General features: G+C 48.7%; 1 protein-coding gene across 1 annotated transcript; it reads right to left on the minus strand.

Moving 5' to 3' along the window:
- On the minus strand, window positions 1-23856 carry LOC149326018 (uncharacterized). Its single transcript, XM_089564450.1, has 7 exons — window positions 23607-23856; window positions 23368-23547; window positions 22388-22533; window positions 7777-7874; window positions 7210-7339; window positions 3149-3313; window positions 1-2996 (listed from the first exon to the last, which is right to left on the minus strand). The coding sequence occupies exons 1-7, from the start codon at window positions 23854-23856 to the stop codon at window positions 318-320; spliced, it is 3648 nt and encodes a 1215-aa protein (XP_089420576.1). The 3' UTR covers window positions 1-317.
- Between the last annotated feature and the right edge of the window lie 2618 nt (window positions 23857-26474).

The raw sequence follows: 26474 nt of genomic DNA on the forward strand, positions 1-26474 counted from the left end.
TTCGGTGTTTGGGCAGCTCGCGCCACTCACGCCGCTCGCGCTGGCATCCGCCATTTTTCTCCGCGCAATGCATTGTGGGTCGGCGCGGTCGGCGGCGCCGGCGCGCATTTGGAGCAGGAGCCAAATCTGCGCCGGGCCAACACCACCTAGACAAGTTCAGGCCTCAGCGCTCCCGTCGTGACGTCATGCGTCGAGGCCTGCGGGCGCTGCGGAAGCAGATAAGCGCGCGCAAGATTGGAGGAGCTCATCGCTTGGCGTACAATAATGTGTTTTAACAAATTGTTCCCAACAAAACGTGTTACGGAACGCAAGTTCGTTTATTTGCTTTTTAGGGTTTCAGCTTTTCTTTTTTTAGATTTGTTGTCGTCATCAACGGTTCTGTCATTCATCCGGCTGCAAAAGTTTTTGAGAAGGATGTTAGTGCTGCACCAAAGAATATGTTTAAGCACAAATTCGCAGGTGTGTCCATCGTCACAGGCATCAAATTCACACGAGTCGTCATTTGTGAGCAAATCCATTGTCAGCTCCGTGACGAGCTTACGCTGGTCTGGCGCTCTTAAAAACTCCGCGTCCTTTGCAAGCTGTTGAACTACGACGTAATTGTGTGCGACGGCATTCACTGCAAACATTGCCGGGAAAACAAGTCCTCCGCGATCCAGCTGCTTAACAAGATAGTAGTTTTCCTCGTTGGGCGAAACTGTGATGGTCTTGCTCACTGTTAGCGCTGATCTGCATTTTGTGCAGTTTAGCCTCTTCAGAGCTGTATGCACGGCGTATCCCGCAACGTACACAAGAACGGGGATGATGTCTGTTATCTTTGATAAAGCCGCTGCAGTCACAACGACGTTGAACGAAGGGCGCGGCGTGTCCACAGATCCGTGCAGGTGTTCCCACTTCTCAGTTTTTTCGCTTGTACAGATTTCTTGAAGTTTAGGCAGCGTGTTTTCCAGTCGTAGTTTATTTTCGCCTTCATAAATCTGTCTTAAGGAAATATGATATTGTGCTCCAGCCAGCTGCCTGTATTTGCCGAATCTTTCCTCTAAACTGTCCGTCTGCACCTTTCCCAGAAGAACGTAAGATAGATTAAGCTCTTCAAAGCAGTATCGGGCTACTTCGATGAGTGCGTGAGTTGTGTGGTGTAAAGCAGTATGCGTCTCTTTGGTCAAACAACCGCTGTCGAGGCGTTTGCTGTGCCACTCATCGAGCCAGTCCAACAGCTTGTACAAGAACTCCAGTTTAGGATCGTCCACAGAGGGGAACACCGGCTCTTGAAAATGGTCGCGGAGTCTCTTCCCTTTGTACGGAGTCTTTACATTCACGATTTTCCACCATTTAACTATGATCTCAATGAAGCTAGCAGTGTGCTCTGGGAAGTTCAGGTTGTGTGTTTTTCCAAGCGCACGAAGTGCGTGAGGTAAGCCATCGCTGAAAATCTGTAGAGCAAGCTTGACGTTTTGCCTTTCAAGATTGGATGGAAACAGCGCCTTCCTTGATAAACTATGACCGTATCTAAGAAGTTGGTCACACTCAAGGTTGTATGCGTTTCTGATGGTGGCGAATGACGCAGTCAACATGCGCCGTGGTTGTGCTGTATCATCCTCGAATTCGGGGAAGTAGAAACACAGCTGGTCATTTTTCTGGTTTAGCCAGTTGTTCCGAATGCATTTTAGTATGTGGACTGGGTCGATCACAAAAAACAACGGTCTCGAGGAGTCACATGGATGGGGATAAACGATTCCGTTTGTTGGCGGAGATGCAAAGTAAGACATTGCCTTTCTGTTTATCGAGTTGTTGTCACTGACTATGCAGGTAACTCTGTAACCTATTTTCTCCAGGCCAGTCACGACATCCATTATTGACTTGTGCAGAAACACGGCATCAGCTTTGCGGGCAGGGATGATGTGTGCAACTTCCTTAAATGGACAAGTAAGGCTTTGCACCATGAAAACGAATGCACTATTGGCAACCTCTTCAGAATTGTGCGCAAGTCCAGCAATATTGCCACCCTTATAATCAAAATAAGGCTTTATGTGAATCTCGTCAACCATAAGCGTCACATGCCGCTGTCTGTCATCGAGCTCGCAGATCCTTTTCGCCATGTAACTGAGAAAGGCTGCACCGTGGTGCTCCCGTTGTGGATTCATTCCATATGATGAGCAAACTGATCTGATGGTCATTGGATGCGGCATTGTGATTGCTCCATAGCTTCGCATGTATTTATAGGCATGGGGTGATATCATGAAGAGAATGCAACAATACACCATGAAATCTATAGAATAGCGCCTTCGCTCCTTCTTTGCAGACAGAAGCTTCAACTGTTCGCTGAGGAATTGGACTGCATGATCATTATCCTCTGACTGCGCTGTAGATATCTGGCCAAGCAGGAAATTGATGGCATCAAAAACTTCTTCATTCGAGTCTCTACAGCTAGAAGAAAGGCTGCTGTCCCAAACCTTGATGCTTTCAAGAAAGTCAGCGAAAGCCCTCTTACTTTTCGCCTGAGGAAGAACGAACAGGTTGGACCCTAGCCTTGTGACTGGCGTCTTTAGGAAATGCAACGTGATAGACAAATCAGCCTTCACGCAAACTGAGTACTTCACCCAAGGAGCATCATCTTCAACAATGTGCAGTAATATGAGGCGGCCACTGCTCAATATTGTATGCCAGAAATGAGACTTGCTTGTTCGCACGTGTTCGGCTAAGTCGTTTAGGCTCCGAACTGCATCTTTTTCCTCTTCGGCTCTAAACGTCTCGAGGGAGTCTGCAAGAGCTTTTTCAGTCGCAGCTGCATCCAAACGCATTCTTCTAGACTCCGGATTCTCCCTTCTGCTGCAAACCTTCGATAAATAGCTCGGGCAGTTCGGGAATTTTGACGGAACAGCATCCGGTCGGAGACGCAAACGGAGCATGGGTGCAGTTATCGTACGGCCCGTAGTATCATCCACATGACAATCCTCTCGAATGATGTCACCTTCAGTGAAGTGCAATTCGCAAACCTGCATGTGAATAGAAAAAAAAAATGCCTAACATATTGCAGTGAAGCCTCCCTCAAAACTAAATATATAACTGCTGAAATTCCACTAACAACGCACGTGCACGTGTTTGCTTTGTATTTTTCAAGGAACAAAAATAACGATAGCAATCTTACCCTGGAATGTGCCGAAGGAAGGAAGCCCTCTCGGGGAATAGCGCGCAGCCATGCTGTCTTCAGTTCTGCATCTTCAGGAAATTTGAACACATGGACCTTTGGTCCGGATTTGTAGTGTTTGTCTGTTTTCTTTCTTTCTTTTTTGTAGTTTGGTGTGATCTTTGCCTGTTGTTAAATTGCCCACTCTGCTTGGCCCTCGGGCTGCAGTATTTTGTAAATAAATAAATAAATAAATAAATTTGTAGTTGCCGCTACACCCAGGCACACAGCATTTGTTTGGCATATTCACAACTGTCCAAGCATAGCAGCGCACGTTTTCACCACTTGTAGGACACTAGCGTGAACACGAGCAGCCCAGGGCCGAATAACTATTTCACAAAGCACCTCACAAGCGAGAAAATCACCGCAGAATGCAAGCAGTGCACGGTACTGCTCCGCCGGCCGGCAAGCCCGAGCATGCTCCGACAGTGACTAATCGCGGCGGCGGCGGCGGCGGTCAGCGCGTCGGCGGCTAGGCCTCTAGTCGTGACGTGGCACTGACGTCAGCCTGGAGAGCAGAGGCCTTCTTAGTCTAGGTGGTGATGGCCGGGCCCGTCGGGGCACGCTGGCAGCCGCCGGTTGCGTTGGCCGCTGCAGTGCGTCGAACTATAGACGGAGCTGTTTTCACCAACGCAACGCAGCGTGTGCGCGCGCGCTCGCTCGCTTGCGTTACGTCGGACTATATTCGCGCCTTTAACACATGTGCGACAACTTCGCCGACGCGCCGCACCGATCGTCGCGTGCGATCTGCCATCCCACTGCAAGCAGGGACACACGGAGCGGTGAGCATCGCTGCGCCGCTCTACCCAAGCTCCGCCCACAACCGCTGTCACACTTCGCCGCCGTGCAGCGGTGCCTCAGCGCTGCTTGTGATCGTGTACAAATATCCCAAGAAAATACAAGATTTCCTTGTTATCAGAAAGTCTGCTCGAGCAGCGACAAAGCACGCCTGCTTATGTTGCGAGCTTTCGGCAACGGCACCGCTCGCGGGCGCTCTGGGCGACGAGCTCTGCTACTGCCTGGCTGCCGTGGTCGTCGCTAGGCCTATAGCCTCTTTCGTATCGAAGCCGCAGCGGCCGGCGCTTCGGAAGTCGCCTGAGCTATAATAAAAGGCCTACTCCACACATCGCTCTACTGTCAACAGCATGATCTCACAATAAAGTAATAATATGGTCAATTTCCGCGACGCCTTCGGCAGCGAAGCGAGCGGGCGCCAGGCGAGCCGGCCAGCGGCAGCTGCGAAGCGGTTGTGGAAAGAAGTTTGCTTGTATCGCAGTCGTTACCTTTAGCAGCAGCTCAGTATTGGTCAGCGATCCTCAAAAATGACATATTCTTTCACATTTCTCATCCCAGGGTTTATTATTTAAGTCAAGAACACACTTTAGCTCGTTTTTATGACGCCGGCAGACGGGACGGCTCGGCCCCGAGCGCCCTGTGCATCGCGCTCTACGTCATCATGACGCTGCCGCTCTCTGCGCTCGCATTGGCTCCTGCTTCCCGTCGTTGCGTTTGTCGCATGCGGCTCGTCGTTGGCATCCAGCAGGTTGGACGCATGCGACGAGCTGCGTTCGGTCGTTGCGACGACGGTCGCAACGACGCGCCGCAGCGAATCGCACGCACTTTTCGCACATGTGTCCCCGCCTTAAGGGGACGGTGCGTGGGTGACCGAGCATGCCGATGCTTGCAGTGCGCTGGCCGTCAGTGTCGAGACAAGCAGGAACATCTGCATGTAAAATACGAGCGGGTTTGACATGATGCTGACACGCGGCCAGCCGACGTGCCCACTGATGAGCGTTTATCGCTCCCGAGCAATAAAGAACAGCAACCGAACAAACAACCGCCGCAACGAGGGAGTGTTCACGTACGGGGGTGAAAAGCACAAAAGGGAAGAACGCACGCGAAAAGATGGGGGAGGAGTGTTCCGCTTAGCTCGCGTGGCTTCTCGCTCATGGCTGTCGAATCACACGCGGGGCGATGCGGTGCCGGCCGCGGTCTCCGTGGCAGATCTCTGATCCGTGCGTGTGCACGGCTCCCGCCAGAAGACGAGCGAGCCTCGGGAGAAACGCGCATTCTCCCGGGCTGTGGAGAGGAGGTATCTCCGTTCTAATAGGGGAAATGGGGGAAGTCACCGCGGGACGAGAAAGGAAGCGGAGTCGGCGTGAGTGCCCTCCCTCGCAAACCTCCCGAACGGCGCGCGCATAACATCGCGTGGTAATTACGCGCGGCCGTTACCATGGGGCAGGGAATTCAGGTGTATCCCCGCAGTTTTTAACACCACTGCTTCGATGCGGACGTGCTTTGTATTTTTGAAGCAATGTGCAGGGAAGTGTAGCTGATGTTCCTATGCTCGATTGGGGGTAAATAATTCAAGAAGCTCTTCACATACGGCGCAATTCATAGCACAGGCCGCTGTTTTCTGAGAGCTGTCTTGCAAGTTCGTGCTTGGCTTTGTGAGGAAAGAACATCTGTCGCCTTCTGCCATTTCAAAAAAGACAAAATTATCACAAATTCCCAGCGGCAGCTTATTTCAGCGCAGGAATTAGATGCGAGAATGAGGCAGTGATATAAAGCGCCGTTGTATGCGCGGCGCGTTATTATTGCAGTTAAAATTACTTCATGGCAATGAGTTTATCGTTTTGTACGGGCTCACTACGGCGTCTGCTGCCGACACGTTTGGTTACAGACCAAAGCTAGCGTGCACGCTATTGGCCCAACTGTTTGTCTGACGTGCCGTTCGTTCTATTTCGCCCGGTAAAGCTGAAGTGACTTAGCTGAAATTATTGAAAAATACACGGAGTGGTTCAGCGGGCTCCGCTGTAAGGGCGTCTCCCGTACCGATTGTTCATGCTCTTCCTAGGCGACAGCAGCGCTTTGGCCGAGTCTACGAGAAAGCTACAGCTTGTCCAAGCTGGTGGCTAAAGCTAGCTTCACATGTTAGAGGTAGAGGGTCTGCGTTTTCTAAGGAACTTTTCGGTTAAGAACGCAGAAATGCCAGTTCGTTTGGCATGCATGGTGGTAGATTGAAATATTAGACAGCTTTAGCGTAGCCGTTTAGCCGTACGGTAACACGTTGCCGGTGCTACCGTTATCAGGCTTTCGTAGCCACATTTCCCGCACGGCAACAGTTACCGTAGTTACCGCGCTTATCGTACAGCGGTGCTAAAACTCGCCGTTATTGCAGCTTTCCCTTGTAAAAATTTCTTTAGGAAGTCCAGAGAGTGTCTATAGACTTCAGTCCATGAATTCTGTAGGCTTTCTATACACAAATACTATAGACTAGTCTATAGACAATCATAGATTTATGGCCGTACACTTTTAGCAGACTTTTATCTATAGACCATGTCTAGAGAAATGTCTACTGAAAGTCTAATAGACACAGGTCTATAGACAGTCTATAGACAAGTCTATTGGTCCAGTAAACGCAGGTCTAGAGACTGTCTATAGACATTCGATAGGTTTATTCACTGGCAATGTTATAGACCTTTGTCTATAGGCAGTCTGTAGACGTCTGTCTACTGAACCTTCAGTAAACCATTTTTTATAGACTGTCTATAGGCAGAAAATCTACAACCGTTGAAAAAGGTCACCACACATTCTTCACTGTAATGTAGTAGCGTGCGGCAGCCGAGCGGCCGCAGCAGAGAACCAGCGAAGACCGGTGCAGGACAAGGAATCAGCGTTTATTTGTCTGACGCTTCTTTTATACGCAGCTGTTGCTTATCCGCTGCTGCTATCAGTGCGCGTCATGGCAAAGTGACGCGTCATGCACTTGACGCTATCACATTCCTTCCCTCCAAGATCTTCGCCTCCACTCATTAGCTGCAGTGGCGGAAATCGTGGGTGGTATATCGGTCTGGTGGTTTCCGGGCGCGCTGGCTTCTGCGCAGCGTTGTTTGTGGAGAGTCGGAAGGCGCTTCAGCTTGCGCCTCAGGATGTGCGTTGTGAGCAGCTGGCAGCTGCAATTCTTGCCCGTCTTGTGGTGGCGGGGTCGGGGTTGGTGCATCATCGCGAAGAGGGGGTACTGCCGCGTCCGCGTCATGCTGCGCCTCTTGTGGTGGGGAGGGGAGCGTCTCCTGAGGACGCTCAGAGTCGTCGGTGTCGGGTCGTCTCGGGGCTTCCGCCCCGGTGTCCAGTCCTGCATACTGGAAAGAGCTGCGCGATCGCAAATGATCAACATGAACGTGCCGAACTGTGTTCTGAGTCTCTACGAGATAGGTCACAGGGCTGACTAGAGCCGCACTATACGCCCTTCCGTCAATGACACCTTCTCTTGCCGGACAGTCTTCACGTACACCCACTCTCCTTCCTTAAACGAACGGAAAGTTGATCTCCGTTGGTCATGCTGCTGTTTTAGCCCTTCTTGCCTACTCTGCATGTCATCCCGAAATGATGGCCTTAGTAATGACAGTGTAGTGCGTGGAGTTCGCTTCAGAAACAGTTCAGACGGACACTTGCCTGTTGCCGTGTTAGGGGTTGTCCTATACGCCAGCAGGAAGTCGTCCAGTCTCTCCCGCATCGATCTGTTGTTACCTCCCTTGTTGTCGTGCAGAAGCTGCTTACGAAGACTCCTTTTTACAGTTTGCACCGACCTTTCGGCAGCCCCGTTGGACTGCGGATGGTATGGCGGGCTGTACGTGCGTCGGATGCCACAGGCATCGAGGAAGTCCTGGAACTCCTGCGCTGAAAACTGGGGGCCGTTATCAGAAACCAGTTGTTCAGGGTATCCGTAAGCAGCAAACAGACTCCGCAAGCGCTCGATAGTCTTCGCGGCTGTAGTAGAGCGCCTTGCATTTGTGTTGGGCATGGTGTTTTCACATTGTTTTCTGTTTCGTTGCAGCGATATTTTTGCGCATTTTTATTTGTTGCTTGGAGGTCAGTTCCATTTTTTGATATGTTAAAACTTGGCACCGACTGGATGGTGCTGGTGTTTTGTTTGTCGTGTTCCGCCTTTGTAATCTGTACTTTGTATCACTCCTATCTTGGTCCTGACCGGACTGATAGTATCTCTAATAAATAAATAAATAAATAAATAAATAAATAAATAGGAAACACTTCGATCCACTTTGAAAACGAGTCCACGCACAAAAGAAATGTCGTTTTTTCAAAGTCAAAAAAGTCCACATGCACTCGCTGCCAGCAGCGGGCGGGAAACGGCCATGGCTTGAATGGAGAACGGGGAGCGCTATTTTGCATTTGTTGGCAAATGCTACGCGTTTTTACCGTGCTTTCGTTCTCTGCGTCTAGCCCTGGCCACCAGAGCAAGCTACGTGCGAGAATCTTCATGCGTGAAGCACCGGGGTGTTCCGTGTGCAACAGACTGAACACTGCATTTCTCATCTTTGTTGGCACAATAACACGACTGCCCCATGTGACGCAGCCCGCTTCCAGCGACAGCTCCGCACGTCTGTTATAGTACGGTACAAGTTGAGCATCTTTGATTTGTGCTGGCCATCCTTCAAGCGTATATCTGTAGACTTTGCTGAGAATGCCGTCATACTTGCTAGCTTTGGCAACGTCTTTAGCCGTCAGTGGCGTAGTTTCAAAAACAGCGAGCGTATGTGTCTCATCAACGCTGTTTTCGGTTGCAACAGGCAGTCTGGACAGCGCGTCCGCCACTTCCATTTGAGATCCTTTCCGATATCTCAAGTCGTAGCGATAAGAAGCCAGGATTAACGCCCACCGTTGCATTCGAGCAGCTGCCAAAGATGGGACCTGCTTCCGTGGCCCTAAGATGCCTAGTAATGGTTGATGATCCGTGAACAACGTGAATGCCCTTCCATATAGGTAACGATGAAACTTCTTGAGAGCAAAGATTATTGCCAGCGCTCCTCGCTCGATCTGGGCATAGCCACGCTCAGCTTGCGATAACGTCCTGGAAGCAAAAGCGACAGGCTGTTCTTGCCCACTGGGAAGTATGTGAAAAAGAACCGTGCCGAGCCCATACTGCGACGCATCACAGCTTAGAGCCAAGGGTTGCTTCGGATTGTAGTAAGCAAGTACCGGACTGGTCGTGAGCAAGTTTTGTTTTTCGAAACGCGCGAGAACATTCGCTTGTCCATTTCCAACGCGTGCCCTTCTTCAGGAGCTCGTAGAGCGGCGCAGCCACAGTCGCCAAGTTCGACAGGAACTTGGAGTAGAATGTTACCATTCCCAGGAAAGACTTCGGTTCAGTACCATTTGTAGGCTCCGGTGCACGCTCTATTGCCCTTGTTTTCGATCCCAGTGGCTTTATTCCATCCGCTGAAATTATGTGGCCCAGATAGCGGACTTCACTGCAAAAGAGCTTGCATTTTTCCATGCGCAGCGTCACATTGTGCTCCTGCAATCGTGTCAAAACTTCTTCCAGCCTGTTCCGACATTCATTCTCACTTGAACCTCCAATGGTGACATCATCAATATAACACCCTACTTGAGGGATACCCTTGAGAAGCCCGTCCATGAGCGACTGGAATATGGCAGGAGCACTGACAATGCCGTAAGGGAGCCGCTGGTACTGGTAAAGGCCTTGGTGGGTGTTTATAGTTAAAATCGCCTTTGCATCTTCGGCAAGTTCTACTTGCTGGTAAGCGGCAGCAAGGTCTAGGACGCAGAATACTTTTGAGCCTGCCAATGTTGTGAACAAATCTTCTGGCAAGGGAAGAGGGTAGTGCTCAGTCAGCAGCACAGGGTTCCCCGTGACCTTGTAGTCACCGCACAACCGCACTTTTGCTCCTCCGTCTTTCGGTGCCACTACCAGCGGAGTCGCCCAATCGCTTCTGGTGACCCTTTTCAGTACCCCCGCTCGTTCCAAGGCGTCTAGCTCTTCGGACACAGCTTGCTTCAATGCAAAAGGCACGGGACGGGCCTTGCAAAATACTGGCTTGCTGTCTGGCTTCAAGGGGACCTGTGCTTTGTAGCCAGTTATCAGCCCCATCTACGGTGAAAACAAAGCCTGAAAGTTCCTCCACGGCGTCGTCTTGCTGTATAGCATGAACTTCCTGCCAGTTTAATTTCAGATTCCTCAGCCAGTTGCGGCCGAGCAGACACGGCAACACTTTCCCACCGTCATCTACTATCAGAACAGGTAGAACGTCAGTTTGATTAGAGTGCTCAACACGCACATCAGCCGACCCTACGACCGGCACTAGTTCTCCTGTGTACGTTCGTAAAGGAACCGTAGCCGTCGTTACTGTCAGATGGGGAAACTTACGAAGAAAAACTGACTTCTGCATGACGGTGACGAACGCCCCTGTGTCTATTTGCATCATTACGGCCTGTCCTTCCACCAGAACTGTGACATAGTATGCAGACTTATTTGTTGTCATACTGTATATTTCTTGCTCTTCGTCAGACTCATCGGCCGAGCTATCGATCGCATTCAGCGCGTTCGGTTTGCCTGTGCGCTGCCTGCACTTTGATTTCAAGTGACCTTGCTCTCCGCAGTTATGACACTTGTACTTGCGATATCGGCAATTATTGGCCGCATGGCGTTTACCGCAACGGAAGCGGGCTCAGTCTTGCTTTGATAGTTGTCCTTAGCACGGTAGCCTTGACTCAGAACATCAACTTCTAGTCCTGAGCGCCTTTGTGGTATACTTTTGGTTTGGTTTATGGGGTTTAACGTCCCAAAGCGACTAAGGCTATGAGAGACGCCGTAGTGGAGGGCTCCGGAAATTTCGACCACCTGGGGTTCTTTAACGTGCACTGACATCGCACAGTACACGGGCCTCGAATTTCTCCTCCAAAGAAATTCAGCCGCCGCGGCCGGGATCGAACCCGCGTCTTTCGGGCCAGCAGCCGAGCACCATAGCCACTGAGCCACCGCGGCGGCATGGTATACTTTTCAGCTCTTCTAGCTTTACTTGTTGAGTCTGGGTGGTGGCTAGTTCACGATTTAACGCAATTTTGCGCGCCTCTTCGAACGTCAGCTTTTCAGCGGCAAACAGCTCACGCTGAGTGTCGACGCAGCGTAGCCCGGCGACTAGCCTGCCTCTAAGCGCTTCGTCGAGAAACTTGCCAAACTCGCAAGTTCTGGCCACGTGCTTCAGCTGCACAATGAATTCGGCTACAGTCTCTTGCTCAAGTTGCAATCTTCGGTTAAATCGGCACCTTTCCGCAATCACGGCCTTTCGGGGCTGTAGTGTGTTTTCAGTAGCGCCGTGACCTCGTCATACGTTTTGCTGGCAGGGGAATTCGGAACTAGCAGGTTCTTCAATACTTCATACACTCGAGGTCCTACTACAGTCAGGAATACGGCTAGCTCCTTGCCTTCAGCCACATCATTTGCCAAGACGTAAAGCTCAAAAATTTCCAAGTAGGACTCGAAGCTGTCGCTCCTTTCGTCAAAAGTATCAATTTTTCCCACCTTCGCCATTGCAGCGTCCGCCAGGCAGTAGTCTTCAGCAGCAACCGAAGAAAGTGTAGTGTTTCGCAGGACGACACATGGATGAAGACTAGTGCGTGGCCCCCAGGCCCACGCCCAAAGGAAAAAGCCCCGTTTATTGCAACCTGACAAGTATATATACAGACACTGAGTACGTCACGCATGCGCCGAGCATCACAAGAATACACGTGCACTTGCTACGATAGACACTATCACACGAAGATCGATAACGCCACATCTTCCCTTTCCCTTTGAGAAAACTAAAGCAGCAACTTGCAAAACAAAATACAACAACTATTCAATGTAAGCGGTTCCATGAGTGGCATTCACAAATACCGTACCGTTCTGGCTTTCTTACTTTTCGACCAAAGCGTGTGACATGTTCACCCTGTACCGCAGGCGAAGATGTTTCCGGCGGCGGTAGCAACGGATCACTTGGGAGAGCTTCCGTTCCGTTCTCCTCGGGACCGTCTGGTACAGTTTGTGCAATAGAAACAGAGTTTCCGTTCTCCTCTGTACTATCTAGGCTAGACAGAAATTCATACTCCCCGTCCCTGGAATACGAGCCTCTGTTTGGCGCCTGCTTGATTAGCGCTCGCCGGTTTCGTTCAATCTGGCCCCCGCTCTCCAAAACCACAATATACGAGCGTGGCCACTTTGCGCGCTGAAGCACCACACCTTTTCGCCTGTAGTCCTTGACCCAAACAGAATCACCTGGTACCAACGGGAACATATGTCGGGCAGCATGCCGGCGATCATAATTTTGCCGCTGAGTCTCCCTGAAAGCTGCGTCTTTTTCCCTTGCTTCTTTGAGATTGGGGGTCTTTGGTGCCAGCTTCTTTGGGTGGAGAGGCAAGGTAGTGCGAAGGCGCCGCCCCATGAGTAGCTCTGCTGGCGTTTTTCCTAGGGGTCCCGGCGTGTCCCTGTATGCTAACAAAGCCAGATGTAGGTCACCAGATTTTAGCAACAGCTCTTTCACAGTTTTTACCATTCTTTCTACTTCCCCATTTGCCTGCGGGTACCTAGGGCTACACGTCACACGTTTGAATCCATAACAGTTCGCGAACTGGCTGAACTCCTGGCTGACAAATTGAGCACCGTTATCGGTTACCAGCGTTTCCGGTATACCGTGAGTAGAAAACACCTTCTTGAGATGATAAATAACTTCTGTGCTGCTAAGAGAGGTCAGCGGACACAATTCTGGAAATCGAGATAAGTAATCAACTATGAGTAAGTAGTTACAGCCTTTCACATGGCAGATATCCGCGGCAACCCTTTGCCATGGCCGAAAAGGTGTCTCGGTCGGGATCATTGGCTCGCACGGCTGGAAGCGAAATTGGGAACACGTGCGGCAGTCGGCATTGAATACCGCAAGCTGAGCGCTTAAACCTGGCCACCACACAGACTCCCTTGCCCTTGCTCTACACCTTACAACACCCTGGTGGCCCTCATGAAGCAGTTTTAACATTCTGCTTCTAAGGCAGTGTGGCACAAAAATCCGAGTGCCGTGCATGAGGACACCTTTACATACGCTCAAAACGGCGCGATCTTGCCAATAGGGCCTCAAAACGGCCGATAACGAAGGTAGACTAGGCCACCCCTCACGGACGTAGCGACACAACGTACGACAAGTCTCGTCCTTCGCCTGTTCTTCGGCTACTAGCCCGTAGTGTTGCGACTCACTCAACTCAGATAACACGCCGGCAACGTAACAGTTGACTTCATCGACCGAAAGAAAGTTCTTCGTCTTTTGGCCTGCCACTGGTGCTCTGGAGAGTGCATCAGCTATTTCGAGATTTTTGCCCGGGACATACTGCACCTCAAAGCTGAACCGCATTAGCCGCATTCTGAACCTTTGAATGCGAGGCGGAACCAGATCAAGTGGCGTCTTTCCTAGCAAAGTAACCAACGGTTTGTGGTCTGTTTCTACAGTAATATGCAGTCCACGCACATAGCTTTCGAGACGTTCCGCGGCCCATGTTATAGCTAAAGTCTCCTTTTCAATTTGCGCATAGCGCATCTCAGTTGGTGTCAATGACCTTGAGACGAAAACAACTGGCCGCTTTTCTTTATTCGGTTGTACTTGCAGTAAAACTGCTCCTAGGCCGTACGACGAAGCATCTGCAGAAATAATCGTTGTACGTTGTGCATCAAACTTAGCCATACACCTATCTGAGCAGATAGCACTCTTCACGCTATCGAAAGCTATCTGCTGAGGCGCTGCCCAGACCCACTCAGTGTTCTTTTGCAGCAGTTGACGCAAAGGCGTCGTTTGCTCAGCCAAATCTGGAATGAATCGTGAACAATGATTAGCAAGACCTAAAAATCTGCGCATTTCTGCAACGTTCGATGGCGGCTTTAGATCTGCAATTGCGCGAACCTTCGCTGGATCCGGGCGTATGCCATCTTGGCTCACGCGGCACCCAAGAAAACAAAGCTCTTTTACACTGAACTGGCACTTTTCTTTGTTTAGGGTCACACCATTTTCGGCCAAGCGTTCCAAGGTGCGAAACAACCGTTCGTCGTGTTCCTTCTGAGTAGAGCCAAAGACAAGGACGTCGTCCATTAGGTTCACTACGCCCGGAATTCCCTCAAGAATCTTGCACATTTGGTTTTGGAAATACTCCGGAGCCGAAGTTATGCCAAACGGCAGCCGCTCAAAGCAATAACGGCCAAACGGAGTAATGAAGGTTGTCAGCGGCTGACATTCCTTTGCTAACCTCACTTGATGGAAACCAGAGTTTGCGTCGAGTTTGGAAAATTTGACTGCACCGCTGAGCAACCCGAGTGTCTCATCAACAGTGGGGAGCACAAACCTTTCGCGTTGCACCGATTTGTTTAGTTGAGTCAGGTCAACGCATATTCGCACTTGTCCTGACGGCTTCAAGACGGGCACTATGCCAGCACACCACTCCGTAGGCCCTTGAACTTTACGAATGACCCCATTCTTTTCCATCTCTTTCAGCTCTTGTTTCACGCCATCTCGCAGCGGGATGGGTATGTGACGAGCAGTGTGAATGGCATAGGGCACGGTATCTGGTTTAAGACGAATGCAGTATTCGCCTTTCATGGTCCCCAGACCGCGGAACAAGGAACCAAATCGCGTCTGCACTACCTGATGAACTGATGCTTCGTCCACAAATTTAACTATTCCCAGCGCTTCTATTGCGGGTAAGTCAAGAATCGCATTGCTCACTGAATCGACAACGAACACATCCTGTCTAACCGAAGCACGCTTCCACAGAATGTCGGCAGTAAACTTTCCTTTCAAGTTCAACCTGTCACCGCCTGGTCCCATCAGAATAACATCCGTAGGCTGTAGTACCTTCGGCAGCGCTGGAAACGACCCTGGGACAACATTTACCTCGGCTCCCGTGTCAACTTTCGCCGAAACAACTGCTCCATTAATAGCAATCTGAACAAAGCGAGCCTTTGCAGATGACACAGCCAAATCTCCCACGGAATATGTCACACAGTTCACGTTCGGCCGCCGCGGTGGCTCAGCGGCTATGGTGCTCGGCTGCTGACCCAAAAGACGCGGGTTCGATCCCGGCCGCGGCGGCTAGAATTTCTTTGGAGGAGAAATTCTAGAGGCCCGTGTACTGTGCGATGTCAGTGCACGTTAAAGAACCCCAGGTGGTCGAAATTTCCGGAGCCCTCCACTACGGCGTCTCTCATAGCCTCAGTCACTTTGGGACGTTAAACCCCATAAACCAAACCAAACCAAACCAGTTCACGTTCGGTTGCTCACCCTGAGGACTGCGGATGCCTACCTCTGAAGGCCATGTTTCGGGTTCCGTGGTCCTTTGTGTCCGTGAGCAGACAGCTGCGAAATGTCCCCGGCGCTGGCACACGTAGCACAGTGCTCCTCTGGCAGAGCACGACGACCTCGAATGAGGGCCCCTACCACAAGCGGCACACGTCTGCTGATCCGGATGTCTCTGGTTCGATGTCCGCCTATAAACAGTGTCGACATCAGCCCTCGTCAGGGATTCATGCACTTCGCGGTCCACAACGCTCCGAAGATACTGCTGCTGTCGCTGCACAGCTTCTTTCAGGCGTGCCTTGGTGAGAGCACTTGGTGAGAGCACTCCGACGTCTTGTCGAAGTTGAAGCTCGCTGGCGGCTGTACCAAAAAAGGCTGAGACGAAACCTTCGTTTCTTCCGACATTTTCTGGCGGTTATCCGGCTGGTATACGATGCTCCTGGCGGCCGGCCACAGGCGGTAACCTTACGTCTGCCGTGGGTCCCGTATAACCTGGGCAACCACTTCTGACACCATGTAGTGTTTCGCAGGACGACACATGGATGAAGACTAGTGCGTGGCCCCCAGGCCCACGCCCAAAGGAAAAAGCCCCGTTTATTGCAACCTGACAAGTATATATACAGACACTGAGTACGTCACACATGCGCCGAGCATCACAAGAATACACGTGCACTTGCTACGATAGACACTATCCCACGAAGATCGATAACGCCACGCCAGCCGCCTCGATTCCATCCTCGTCGCCAGTGTAATGTAGTAGCGTGCGGCAGCCGAGCGGCCGCAGCAGAGAACCAGCGAAGACCGGTGCAGGACAAGGAATCAGCGTTTATTTGTCTGACGCTTCTTTTATACGCAGCGGTTGCTTATCCGCTGCTGCTATCAGTGCGCGTCATGGCAAAGTGACGCGTCATGCACTTGACGCTATCACATTCACAAATGACATGACAAAGCATATACTTACCAATTTAGTTTATTTCCAAGCTATCCAGGCTGGGAGTATGCAATACATGCACCATAAGATTGCGCAACATTATACAAATAAATGTCGGAAGTAACGATCCAGCTAAAGTTTCTCCAGAAGCTTTCTTGCGGCCTGTTGTCTGCAGTCAATCATCCGGGCATGTTGACCTCTATAGGGCAAAGGAAGAAATATTGTAAGGGTTGCGTGTTCGAATCAAGTCCGGAGTCACCAAGTTTGTGGAGATGAATCACAGACACAAGTCGTTGTCGGGTCTCCACAAATTTATTTGGCAGGACCCGCTCAGCCAGGTGTGAACGGGACAGCGCGCCTCCGGCATCCAGTTGAGCAGCCACGAAATCCAGTCTGGGCGTGCTTGGCGGCCGTGCTGGGGCTGTCGTCGTCTTCTGCGGCCCGACCACGATGGCACGCTGTAAACTGAAAGAAAAACGCTACTCCGTCTCTACAGACGTGCTACAGACAACGCAAGGCATATCTTGGATATCTAATTCTAGAAAGGTAATCTTCACCTTTTGGTTTTGTTTCATGGGGTTCAAAGACACAAGGTGACTCCGGCTATGAGGGACGCTGTAGTGAAGGGCTGCGGATAATTTCGACCTCCTGTGCTTCTTACCGTGCACTGACATCGCACAGTAGACGGGCCTCCAGCATTTAGCCTACGTCAAAATGTGACCGCGGAGGCCAGGATCGAACCTGCGTCTTTCTGGTCATCAGACAAACACGACAACTGCTGAGCCGTCGCGCCGGCTTCATCATTTCAGTAAATACGCATGACAAATTCGAAATGGTTTTCATAAAACATTGCAACAAAGGCCCGTAATCCGGGAGCAATCTCCTCTGCACTAATACTTTTTTTTTGCCAGTCAGTCAATCAGTTTATTCTGCACTGCAAAGACACTTCACAGATTCAGGCCTGCCGAAGCCTCATTGGGCTTGCATGGCAGCGCCTGGCAGGTAGCGGCAAGTTGCGTGCCACGCTTTACAAACTAAGAATAACAGAAAGCAACAGAAAAGTAGGACAGCAGTAAAACGTTGAGCACATCACACATCACAGTTAACTAGAAAAAGACGCTGAATCCACTAAACTACATCAACAACAAATGTATATCAGGCAATGTAGGCGATGAAAGTCCAGGAATATATGACCATGAAATGAACGACGAGACAAAACAGGCGATAAATTGTACCAAAAACTTCAACACAACGTTAAAGGTGAGATGAAAACAGATGAACGCAATAATTTTTTTAGTTTACAATTTGTACTCAAAGAAAATGCACTTGACGGCAACACATTTAGTAACGAAGGAACATAGAATGCATGAGTTCTTTTACCATAGCGAGTGGAACAGCGGGGAATGCTATATCTCTCTTTTGGTTTGAGAGATCTACGCGGAACATATCAACTTTATACGCACTTTCCCAGGAATGTTTGTGTACAACCGTTTCAAATAATAGAGTATTAAACTTTGGGAGCCTTAGAAAACTAAAAACATCACATTCCTTTGGAAGTTATAAATCGTAAGAACTGTTTTTTAAGATTGAGCGCAAGATGTTCTGTCGTGCCAACGAAGCGCAAAATGCCCATAAACTGTTATGCCATACCTTAAAACACTATAACCCAAGGCATGAATTATTGCTTTTCTAACGGAAAAAAGGTATGTAATATCTGATATTGAACAGCAAGCAAGAAAGAGCGCGTAATTTCTGAGATACATGGTGAAGGTGAGAATTCCAAGTTAAGTCACTATCAAGCAGCAAACAAAGATATTTTACACGGGAAGCATAAACCAGTGGTATACAGGAGCACGGTGCGCAATCAAATGTATGTAAAAGTAAATACCGGTCGAGCGTCACCTTCTAGAAGCATATCAGATTTGTTTTGGATACGTTAACGTTGATAAGATTGTGAGCGAACCAGTCCATAACTTTTGTTGCAGTACTTTAAAGATCATTAATAGCAAACACCAGTTAAAGATATCGGCCTATAGTGCGGCAAGCCGAGAAAGGATAACTTGTGCAGAAGAAGAATGTGGGAAACGGTATCGACCGCCTCTTGGAAATCAAGTAGTAAGCAATCCGTCTGTAGGCCCAGATCATAGGAAGCGTAAATGTCATGCGAAAATTCAGTTAACTGCGTAACACAAGACCGGCCAGAACGAAACCCATGCTGGTAGTCAACAAGAAAGTTAGTATTATTAAGGTGTTTGATTAAATTTGAGTAGATAACATGTTCCAAAGTCTTGCAGCAAACACTAGTTAAAGATATCGGCCTATAGTTTACCACTTGGTTCCGAAGTTCACCCTTGTGAACAGGCACAACGTTACCCATCTTCCAGTCTGCTGGTAAATCACAATTAGCAAGAGACAGGTTTAAAATTATGGCTAGATATTCGGAAATAACTGTTGCGCATGATTTGAGAACGAAGTTTGGAATACCATCAGGGCCTGAAGCTGAATTCGGCTGTATTTTTTTTGAAGCAATTTGTATATACTGAACTTGTACTACCAAAATGCAGAACTAACTATGGATTCTGTATGTTACGGTATATTGTGTCAAAGTTTCTAAATACCTCATTCAGTGACCAAGTGAATATTTTGTCTTTGTCTGCCATCCGGAAAAGCTTTATTCAGCAATTTGTGCTACAGTGATGCGAAACGTCTGGGTGTACTATGCCACTCTGTGTAATAACCTCACTGTCTTTTATTATAATTATTACTGCCAATTGCTAGATATCTGTTTCCTATAATACATTGTTCTTCATAAGCGCACTTGTATCCACTTTTCAACAGTGTTTTTTTTTCTCTTTTTGCCTCGTGCCAACTGCTGACTTGTAAGGATGGTGAGGCCCGTCAAGCGGTGTATCATTCACTGCTTTTTTCTCACCGTCCCCAGTTTGCGTGTACAAACTGAAATAAATATTTGATTGTCAATGAAGATGTCAGGCATAGGTTCACATATAAAGGTTGAGTGAACCGGCAGTTGGCTAGGTACGGTTCTTGCAAAAACCGATTCGAAATATTCATTAAAGCAATTTGCCTTATCGGTATCGCTATTTATTGTGGTATTATTAAGGGTAATTGTCGGAATGCTGACGTCGTCTTTGCGGTTTGACTTAACCCACTTTCAAAGTTCTTTAGGTTTCTTGTGCAACTGCGCAACGGCACAAGGTCAGATGACAAGAAGGGACGATACACAGCGCTGACTAACAACAGAAGTTTATTCAGGAAGCCATGCTTATAAAGGCGCCAGCGACACTGAAAAACAGAAAAACACAAAGAACCGTGACAGATAACCCTCCGACCAGGCACGTTTTGATACCGCAAGGTTAACACGTGTGCAAAAAATCATGTTCTTTCTTCAGGATAGCGACAGAAGGGGTGCTTTCACACCTCTGACCCCACTTCATGATCTCAGACGCTTCGATAACTTCTCCAGTCAGCTGTGCTTATAAACAATCCTGCTTTTGTCGTATAAAGGCTGGCAAGAACAATCACGACAGTGAACACCGATGTGGCGGGCAGCATTCTTGACATCGTCTTTGTGCTCCCTCAACCTATCGTTCAAACAACGACCAGTTTGGCCAACATAGGAACCACCACAACTCAAAGGGATCGAATACACCAGATTTTCTACGCACTTCACAAATTTAACCTCATGCTTCTTTGTGCAGACGGGTTCAGCTTCAATTGACTTTTTGGGGCCACTTACACGCGCGCACAATGTCTGACCAACGTGCCCATCAGTTATTGTTGTACAGTTCTTCAGGGTTTTTCTTCACCTTTGAGCCAAGTTTGCAACAGTAATTTTTCTTGGACGCTTTGATTTGAACTGTGATTTTATCACCCAAGTCCTTAATCAATTTATATAGGTGTTGATCTGGACATCGCATGTATTGTTTAAATTCACGTTTCCGCTTGTTAATAAGGGATTTGACACTGTTCGTGAACCATGGCTCATTATGTCCTAATCTTGGAGCAAGAACCTTGTGCGGGGTGTACTGCTCAGGAAGAAGCAAGAGCTTCTGTTTGAATATCAGCCATAAATCACTGACGCTAGAAGTAGTGCTGCTAAATACAAATGATTCAAAGTATTCTTCTAATTTCAGTGCAATTTGAGCATAGTTTTCGTGCTCGAAGAAATGCATTTTACGTGGTTTTTTCACTGCAGTATGCGGCCGCGGACAAACAGCTCGCGCGACTGTATCGTAGTAAGACATGATGTTGGGCTAGTCGGTTCATGGTTAGAGCGAAACAAAACTGCGCGAAGACGACGGGACAAAAGAAAGGCACGAATACACATACACAAAGCGCAGACTTCCAACTGACTTTATTTCGTAAAAGCAGGGTGCTTATAAAGGCAATCACAGCAAACTAGGAGACAAGCAGAAGCAACGTGCGAACGGCAATGACAGAGTCAACAAGACCACGTGTCTTCTTCTAACTATGACCTTGACAGTGCTGTCACTAACATTCTTAACGCCTTCTCCTCTGAGGGGCAAGGCTTAATTTTTGCTCATGAACTGACAAGGGACAACCGCATACAGTTTTTAGACTTAAATCTGCACTTCACTGATGCCCACGTTTTTGGTCGTATAGCCCAAGGTCGAACAAGAGTCTACTACCCTATAAAAGCGCTCATTCTAAGCTAGTCAAACGTGGCATCATCATGTCTGCCTGCCTCTCTGCCCTGCAGAAATCCTGTACCCACACCATGTCATCCAGTTTTCACTGTCAAGTTGAGCGCCTTCTTTCAGCTGGCTATCCCCGTCATCTACTTCTTGGCACCTGCGAAAGCCTGCTTCAAAGGCTAAAATCTACGCAAGAAAAAGAGAAAGGATGCTCGGATCCCAAGCCACCATTTGTCATGCCGTATTTTCATTGCCTTTCCCATAACATCAAGAAGGTAGCAGAAAGGTATGGGATACGCGTTGTTTTTTCGGCTCCCTGTAAGCTGAAAAAAGTGTGCCCTCTACTGGCTTGAACAAGAAAGGAACCCACCACTTGCAAGAAGAACCACCGGAACAAGTTTACAAAGTGTGTTTCCGAAGTTGTTTACGAAATACCTTTGTCATGCGGTCGTTCCTACATAGGCCAGACTGGCCGTTGTTTTAATGAGCGCGCTTTAGAACACAGGCGATCCCTTAGCAGTGGCACTGGCAGCAATCTACCCTTTCACTGTAAGAACTGCGACACCAAAAACTGTTCTCCTTACCTGGAAAAAACAAAGTTCCTTTCAAAGGCCAAAACAAAAACCGAAAGAGAAGTTATTCATACTGAAAACTGCGCAAAAAACGAAGACACAGAACGAGAAGGCACGACACTGGCGCAGACTATCAACTGAATTTTTATTCAATGAAGAGGCCTATATATGTATCTTCTACCCACAGTGAGACAGCACAAAAACACAACAACCGCGATAATCAACCCAAAACACAATCACCCACTATCCCTTCGCGTGCACCGTGATGCACCCGTCAATTACACTTCCATAAAACTGCGCACAAACAAAATCACGACAACCTTAACGGTCACGCTGATGTCACGCCAAAGACCCATATCGCCTGCTCGCCTTAAGAAATCTGGCCAAAAAGGTTATCTCCCTGTCAAGCAAGGCCACAGATGGTGATGCCACACAGGAATCCGAGTCTTTCTTGATTAGGTAAGCCTCCACCATCTCCCTGCATACCTGATCGCTATGTTTGAACAAGACGCTGGTCCTGTTCAAATGAGGGCATCATTTTTCGCAACCCTTGCAAGCACGGCGAGATTGGAGGAAGCCGCGCCCTTCAACGACCTACGATGCTCCGCCATCCGCTCGTTCACACAACGACCCGTCTGGCCGATGTACTTTTTTCCGCACGAGAGCGGCACTTCGTAAACAAGTCCAGTGTTACACTCTGTGTACCTAGTCTCCTTCCTGTGCGCTACCAAACAACCAGTTCCAGCACGACTGCCTTCAGACTCTAGCTTTTTACGCACAGCACTACAAATCCGCGCAAGCTTATTTTTGGCCGTGAAAATCACGTCCACTCCGTACCTCGCCCCCACTTTCTTGAGCCGGTGTGAAATTCCATGGACGTACGGAATTCCCACCACACGTCTCCGCCCCTCGTCCTTCTTGTTATTGGAACCACTACTCCCCTTGTTGGCCAGGATCCTTTCGGAGATCTGAGCCAACAACTGCTCCGGAAACCCGGCTTCCTTCAGCCTCTCCACCTGTGCCAGGAAGCTAGCCTCAACTTTGTGGTTACAGGACTTCGCAAGGGACGCTTTTAAGCAGGACGTGGCTATACCAGCCTTGACTATTTTGGAATGCCCCGAGCTAAAGTTAAACAGTGGCTTCTTCGTTCTAGGGTGATATTCCCAACACACACCATTATCCAGGTACTCGATACTGAGGTCTAGAAACTGTAGGGTATCCGAGCTGGGCATCTCGAAAGTGAATTTGAGGCCGCCACCAGCATCCTTGAACATTTTTACGACGTCCGGAACCGCCCTGGGAGAGTTTGACTTCAAAATGATCAAAAAATCATCGACATAGCGGAAAACTCTTAGCGCTTGATCACCAAGATCCTTCGCCAGTTCCTGATCCATCCTGCTCAGATAAATATCGCTTAGTACAGGTGCAACCCGGGAGCCGATGCAAACACCTGACTTCTGGACGTACACCTTACCGCCCCACCCAACAAAGGTCGATTCCAAGTAAAAAGAAAGCAGTTCTAGGAAACTCTCAGTCGAAACACCGCATTCCGCAATAAACACCAACTCGTCATTGTCTTTAACAATGCAGTCTTTCACTCTCTCCATCAGCTGAGGATGGGGCAGCGAATAAAACAAGTCTTCCACATCGATGCTGAAGGCGCAGTACTTTTTTCTGTCCAGCGCTGACAGGAACTGAACCACATTTTCAGAGTTGTTCACCAAGAAGGGGTCCAAAAGATTGAGTGATCTCAAGTGTCTCTGTAGAAACCCCGACACAACATGCTGCCATGTATCCCGCTCAGAAATGATTGCCCTGAAAGGGACGCCCGGCTTGTGAGTCTTTGCCGTAAAGAATAAGTCCAGAACTGTACCTTTACCATTCTTGACGGCCGTGGCCAGTCCTTCAAGGTTGCTTCCTTGCAGCAGCGCCACGGCTTGCTTTTTGATGGCAGCGGACTTTACAGCTACTTCCTTGAAGTTCTTTTTCACCGCCTCACCCGCTTTCTGGGCAAAAATCTTTTCTGGGGCGAGGACAAAGAACCCTTCCTTGTCTGAGAGGAGAGGCATCAAGCCCTCAGCGACCAAATAGTTCACCAACCCTTCCACTCGCCTTGGTGTCCATGGTCCATCACAACTGCAGAGCACTCCTCCACGCATCTAGGTTTGTCTGCCTCGGGAACAGCCCTGGGGACAGAACGCGAGAGCGACAACCGCTCTAGTGGCGTCATGGCAGGCTCAAAGCAGAACTTTGGGCCCAGCTCCAGGGTGCGCCGGTGTTGCTCTTCGATTTCTCGTTGGCCTTCCTTGTGGTCGCTAAAGTCTTCTTCCTGATAGGCAGCGTGGGGCGAATGGATTTCCATAGGAACTCGGTAAGGCGGTCCGCTGTTATCGAGGCCTATTTCATTTCTAAATAAGTGTGTTAGCACCCCTTATTTATCTCTTTCATGTCAAGAAATCAATTTCTCAGATGGTCGAACTTTTCATGCGTCGTAATTCACACGTGGTCTTGTTGACTCTGTCATTGCCGTTCGCACGTTGCTTTTGCTTGTCTCCTAGTTTGCTGTGATTGCCTTTATAAGCACCCTGCTTTTACGAAATAAAGTCAGTTGGAAGTCTGCGCTTTGTGTGTGTGTATTCGTGCCTTTCTTTTGTCCCGTCGTCTTCGCGCAGTTTTGTTTCGCTCTACTGTATCGTGATCGCTTATGCCGGGAAACATGGAAACAGAATTTACCAAACAACTTGTATTTGAAAACGAAAGATCGAGGGTACCAGAAGAGCCGCCATATCGTCGAGTGGGAGTATCAACATACTGGAATACACCATGTGCCGTGATGAGGTCGCTAAAAACCAGAGATAAAAAGTCCTGTGATGAAAATACAGGAAGTTTGTTACCCCAGCGAACATTGGGCATATTAAAATCTCATCCGAGCAAGGAATAGTTGGTTGTCACTTTATCTAAAATACCTGAAAGAGAAGTAAATGAATGACTGGTTGTATCGCTAGGCGGACGGTAAAATGTTCCAACCGTTAGGTGTTCTCTATTATGAAGCACAACTTTGCACCAAACAGTTTTACAATCGGAAACACTGAATCCGAGCATGAAACTCGGAAAAAGCTTCTTCACAAGTAGAAAGACGCCTCCGCCATGTATATTTCTGTCCTTACTATAGGCTTCATAATCAGCAGGAAACACTTCGGAACTCGTAAGAGTGCCATCCAGCCAAGGCTCAGTTCCGATGACAATATCCGAATTTAAGGTTGATAACAGTGCTCCTAGTTCTTCAATTTTATTTTTAACGCTGCGGAAATTGATAAGCACTACATCAAATCCACAAACAGCGGTCGACCAGAGACAAAGATTGCTGACCGAAGATGTTCTCCACAGGGTTTGTACGCACTGGCCATTCAAGCCAGCAGGGACTTTTATTCAACCATCACACTTCTAGGACTTCTCCAGCGCCGATTCATTACAGCTTTGAGAAACGTCCCATGCTCCATTCTATAGCGTTACAAAACATCTTTGCTGAAACGTCGCTGCCCACGACGCGCGCTGAGCGAGCGTCTTCACGTAACAAGCAATGCACACATCTAAACGAACAGCACTCCATGGTCCGGACAGGTGATAACACAAAAATTAAAAAATAAATAAATTAGAGATCAATGCGGCGACCCGCATTAGGAGAATGCGAAAGCATTGATGCCTCCTCGGCACTCGTCGCCTCTCTTTATCATTTCCTGTTTGTTTGTTAATTAATTTAACGACTGAATTAGCGCAATTATCTTGTGCTTTAATTAAAGATCGGTTTATTTCCTCTGATTATACCTTCTTTTATCTCCACCAACCATTTTGGTTTTTAATACTTGGCGCCGTGGTTGCATTCCCGTCCACTTACTATCTTTCCCGTCCACTTACTTAGCCTATCGACATAATTTTTTTTGCGCACCATCCTCACACCGTCTTCAATCGGTCACAATCATTCGTTTGATGCTACCTTTTCTGAGAACGTCACAACTACTGCGGACACGTTTTACGGACACGTTTTAGTGGCATGACCCCGCCGACATTGCCTAATAATGCTTTCGCATTAATAAATGTATAATCCACCTCAGAACGTAAGTGTGCGTGTTTGGGGGTGCCAAGTAAATCGAGCTCATACGGCGCAAACAAACGGATAGTTCCATGTCGGCCATCATTCACAGGCTGAGCGATATTTCTGGCCGCGCATCTACCTTGCTACACGAAAAAGCCAATAGACAGCTCGCGAGGAGCGGCTTACCATCACGAGTTTCGCACCGACTGCCTTTCCGCGCGTTAGCAAAGACAGCGGCACAGACTTATAAGCGGCATTAGTCGAGGACCCGACGGCTCCCGCTGCTCATAACGCGGCTTACTAACGAAGATAAGAAGTTTCTTGCTCCGCAGATAATCTGTTCTGCAAACACAGCTCTGGTTAGAGTGGTTTTGGAGACCAAATGAATGAAACACAATCGTGTAGACTTACCGCGAGTGGACGATGAAGTTGGATTTCGTTGAAAACGTAATCCAGGAGAGAACACGCCGACGACATTGACACATCCGCTCACGCAGTTGTTTGCAGCCCAAATGATTTTCTGCCGTCTCGCGGTAAAATGGGAAAAACTTGAAACAGAAACCCATTTCACGGTCGTATCTTTGCCGTTCGCACTCATGTGTAGCCAAGACCACAGAGGGCTATTGGTTTATAAACTTGAATTCTCCACTCGCGCTTTAAAAACTTTAGCGAACACAAAACCGAAACCTTACTGACTTCTCCATACGCGCCGCATCGCCCACCAAATATCATGTGGCACACTTTGCGAATAATAATTAAAAATTTGCATAGCATAACGTTTTTTGTGTGTTTGTGTTTAGAAAACTGGCATGGGCCATAGCAGCGTTTCGTAGGGTACGAACAGCAGGTATATGAGGAGGAACGAAAAAATTCTGGCTTTGTGATTT

Source organism: Amblyomma mixtum, chromosome 10, assembly GCF_055824585.1.
Source record: "Amblyomma mixtum isolate Tamu chromosome 10, ASM5582458v1, whole genome shotgun sequence".
Lineage (NCBI taxonomy): Eukaryota > Metazoa > Arthropoda > Arachnida > Ixodida > Ixodidae > Amblyomma > Amblyomma mixtum.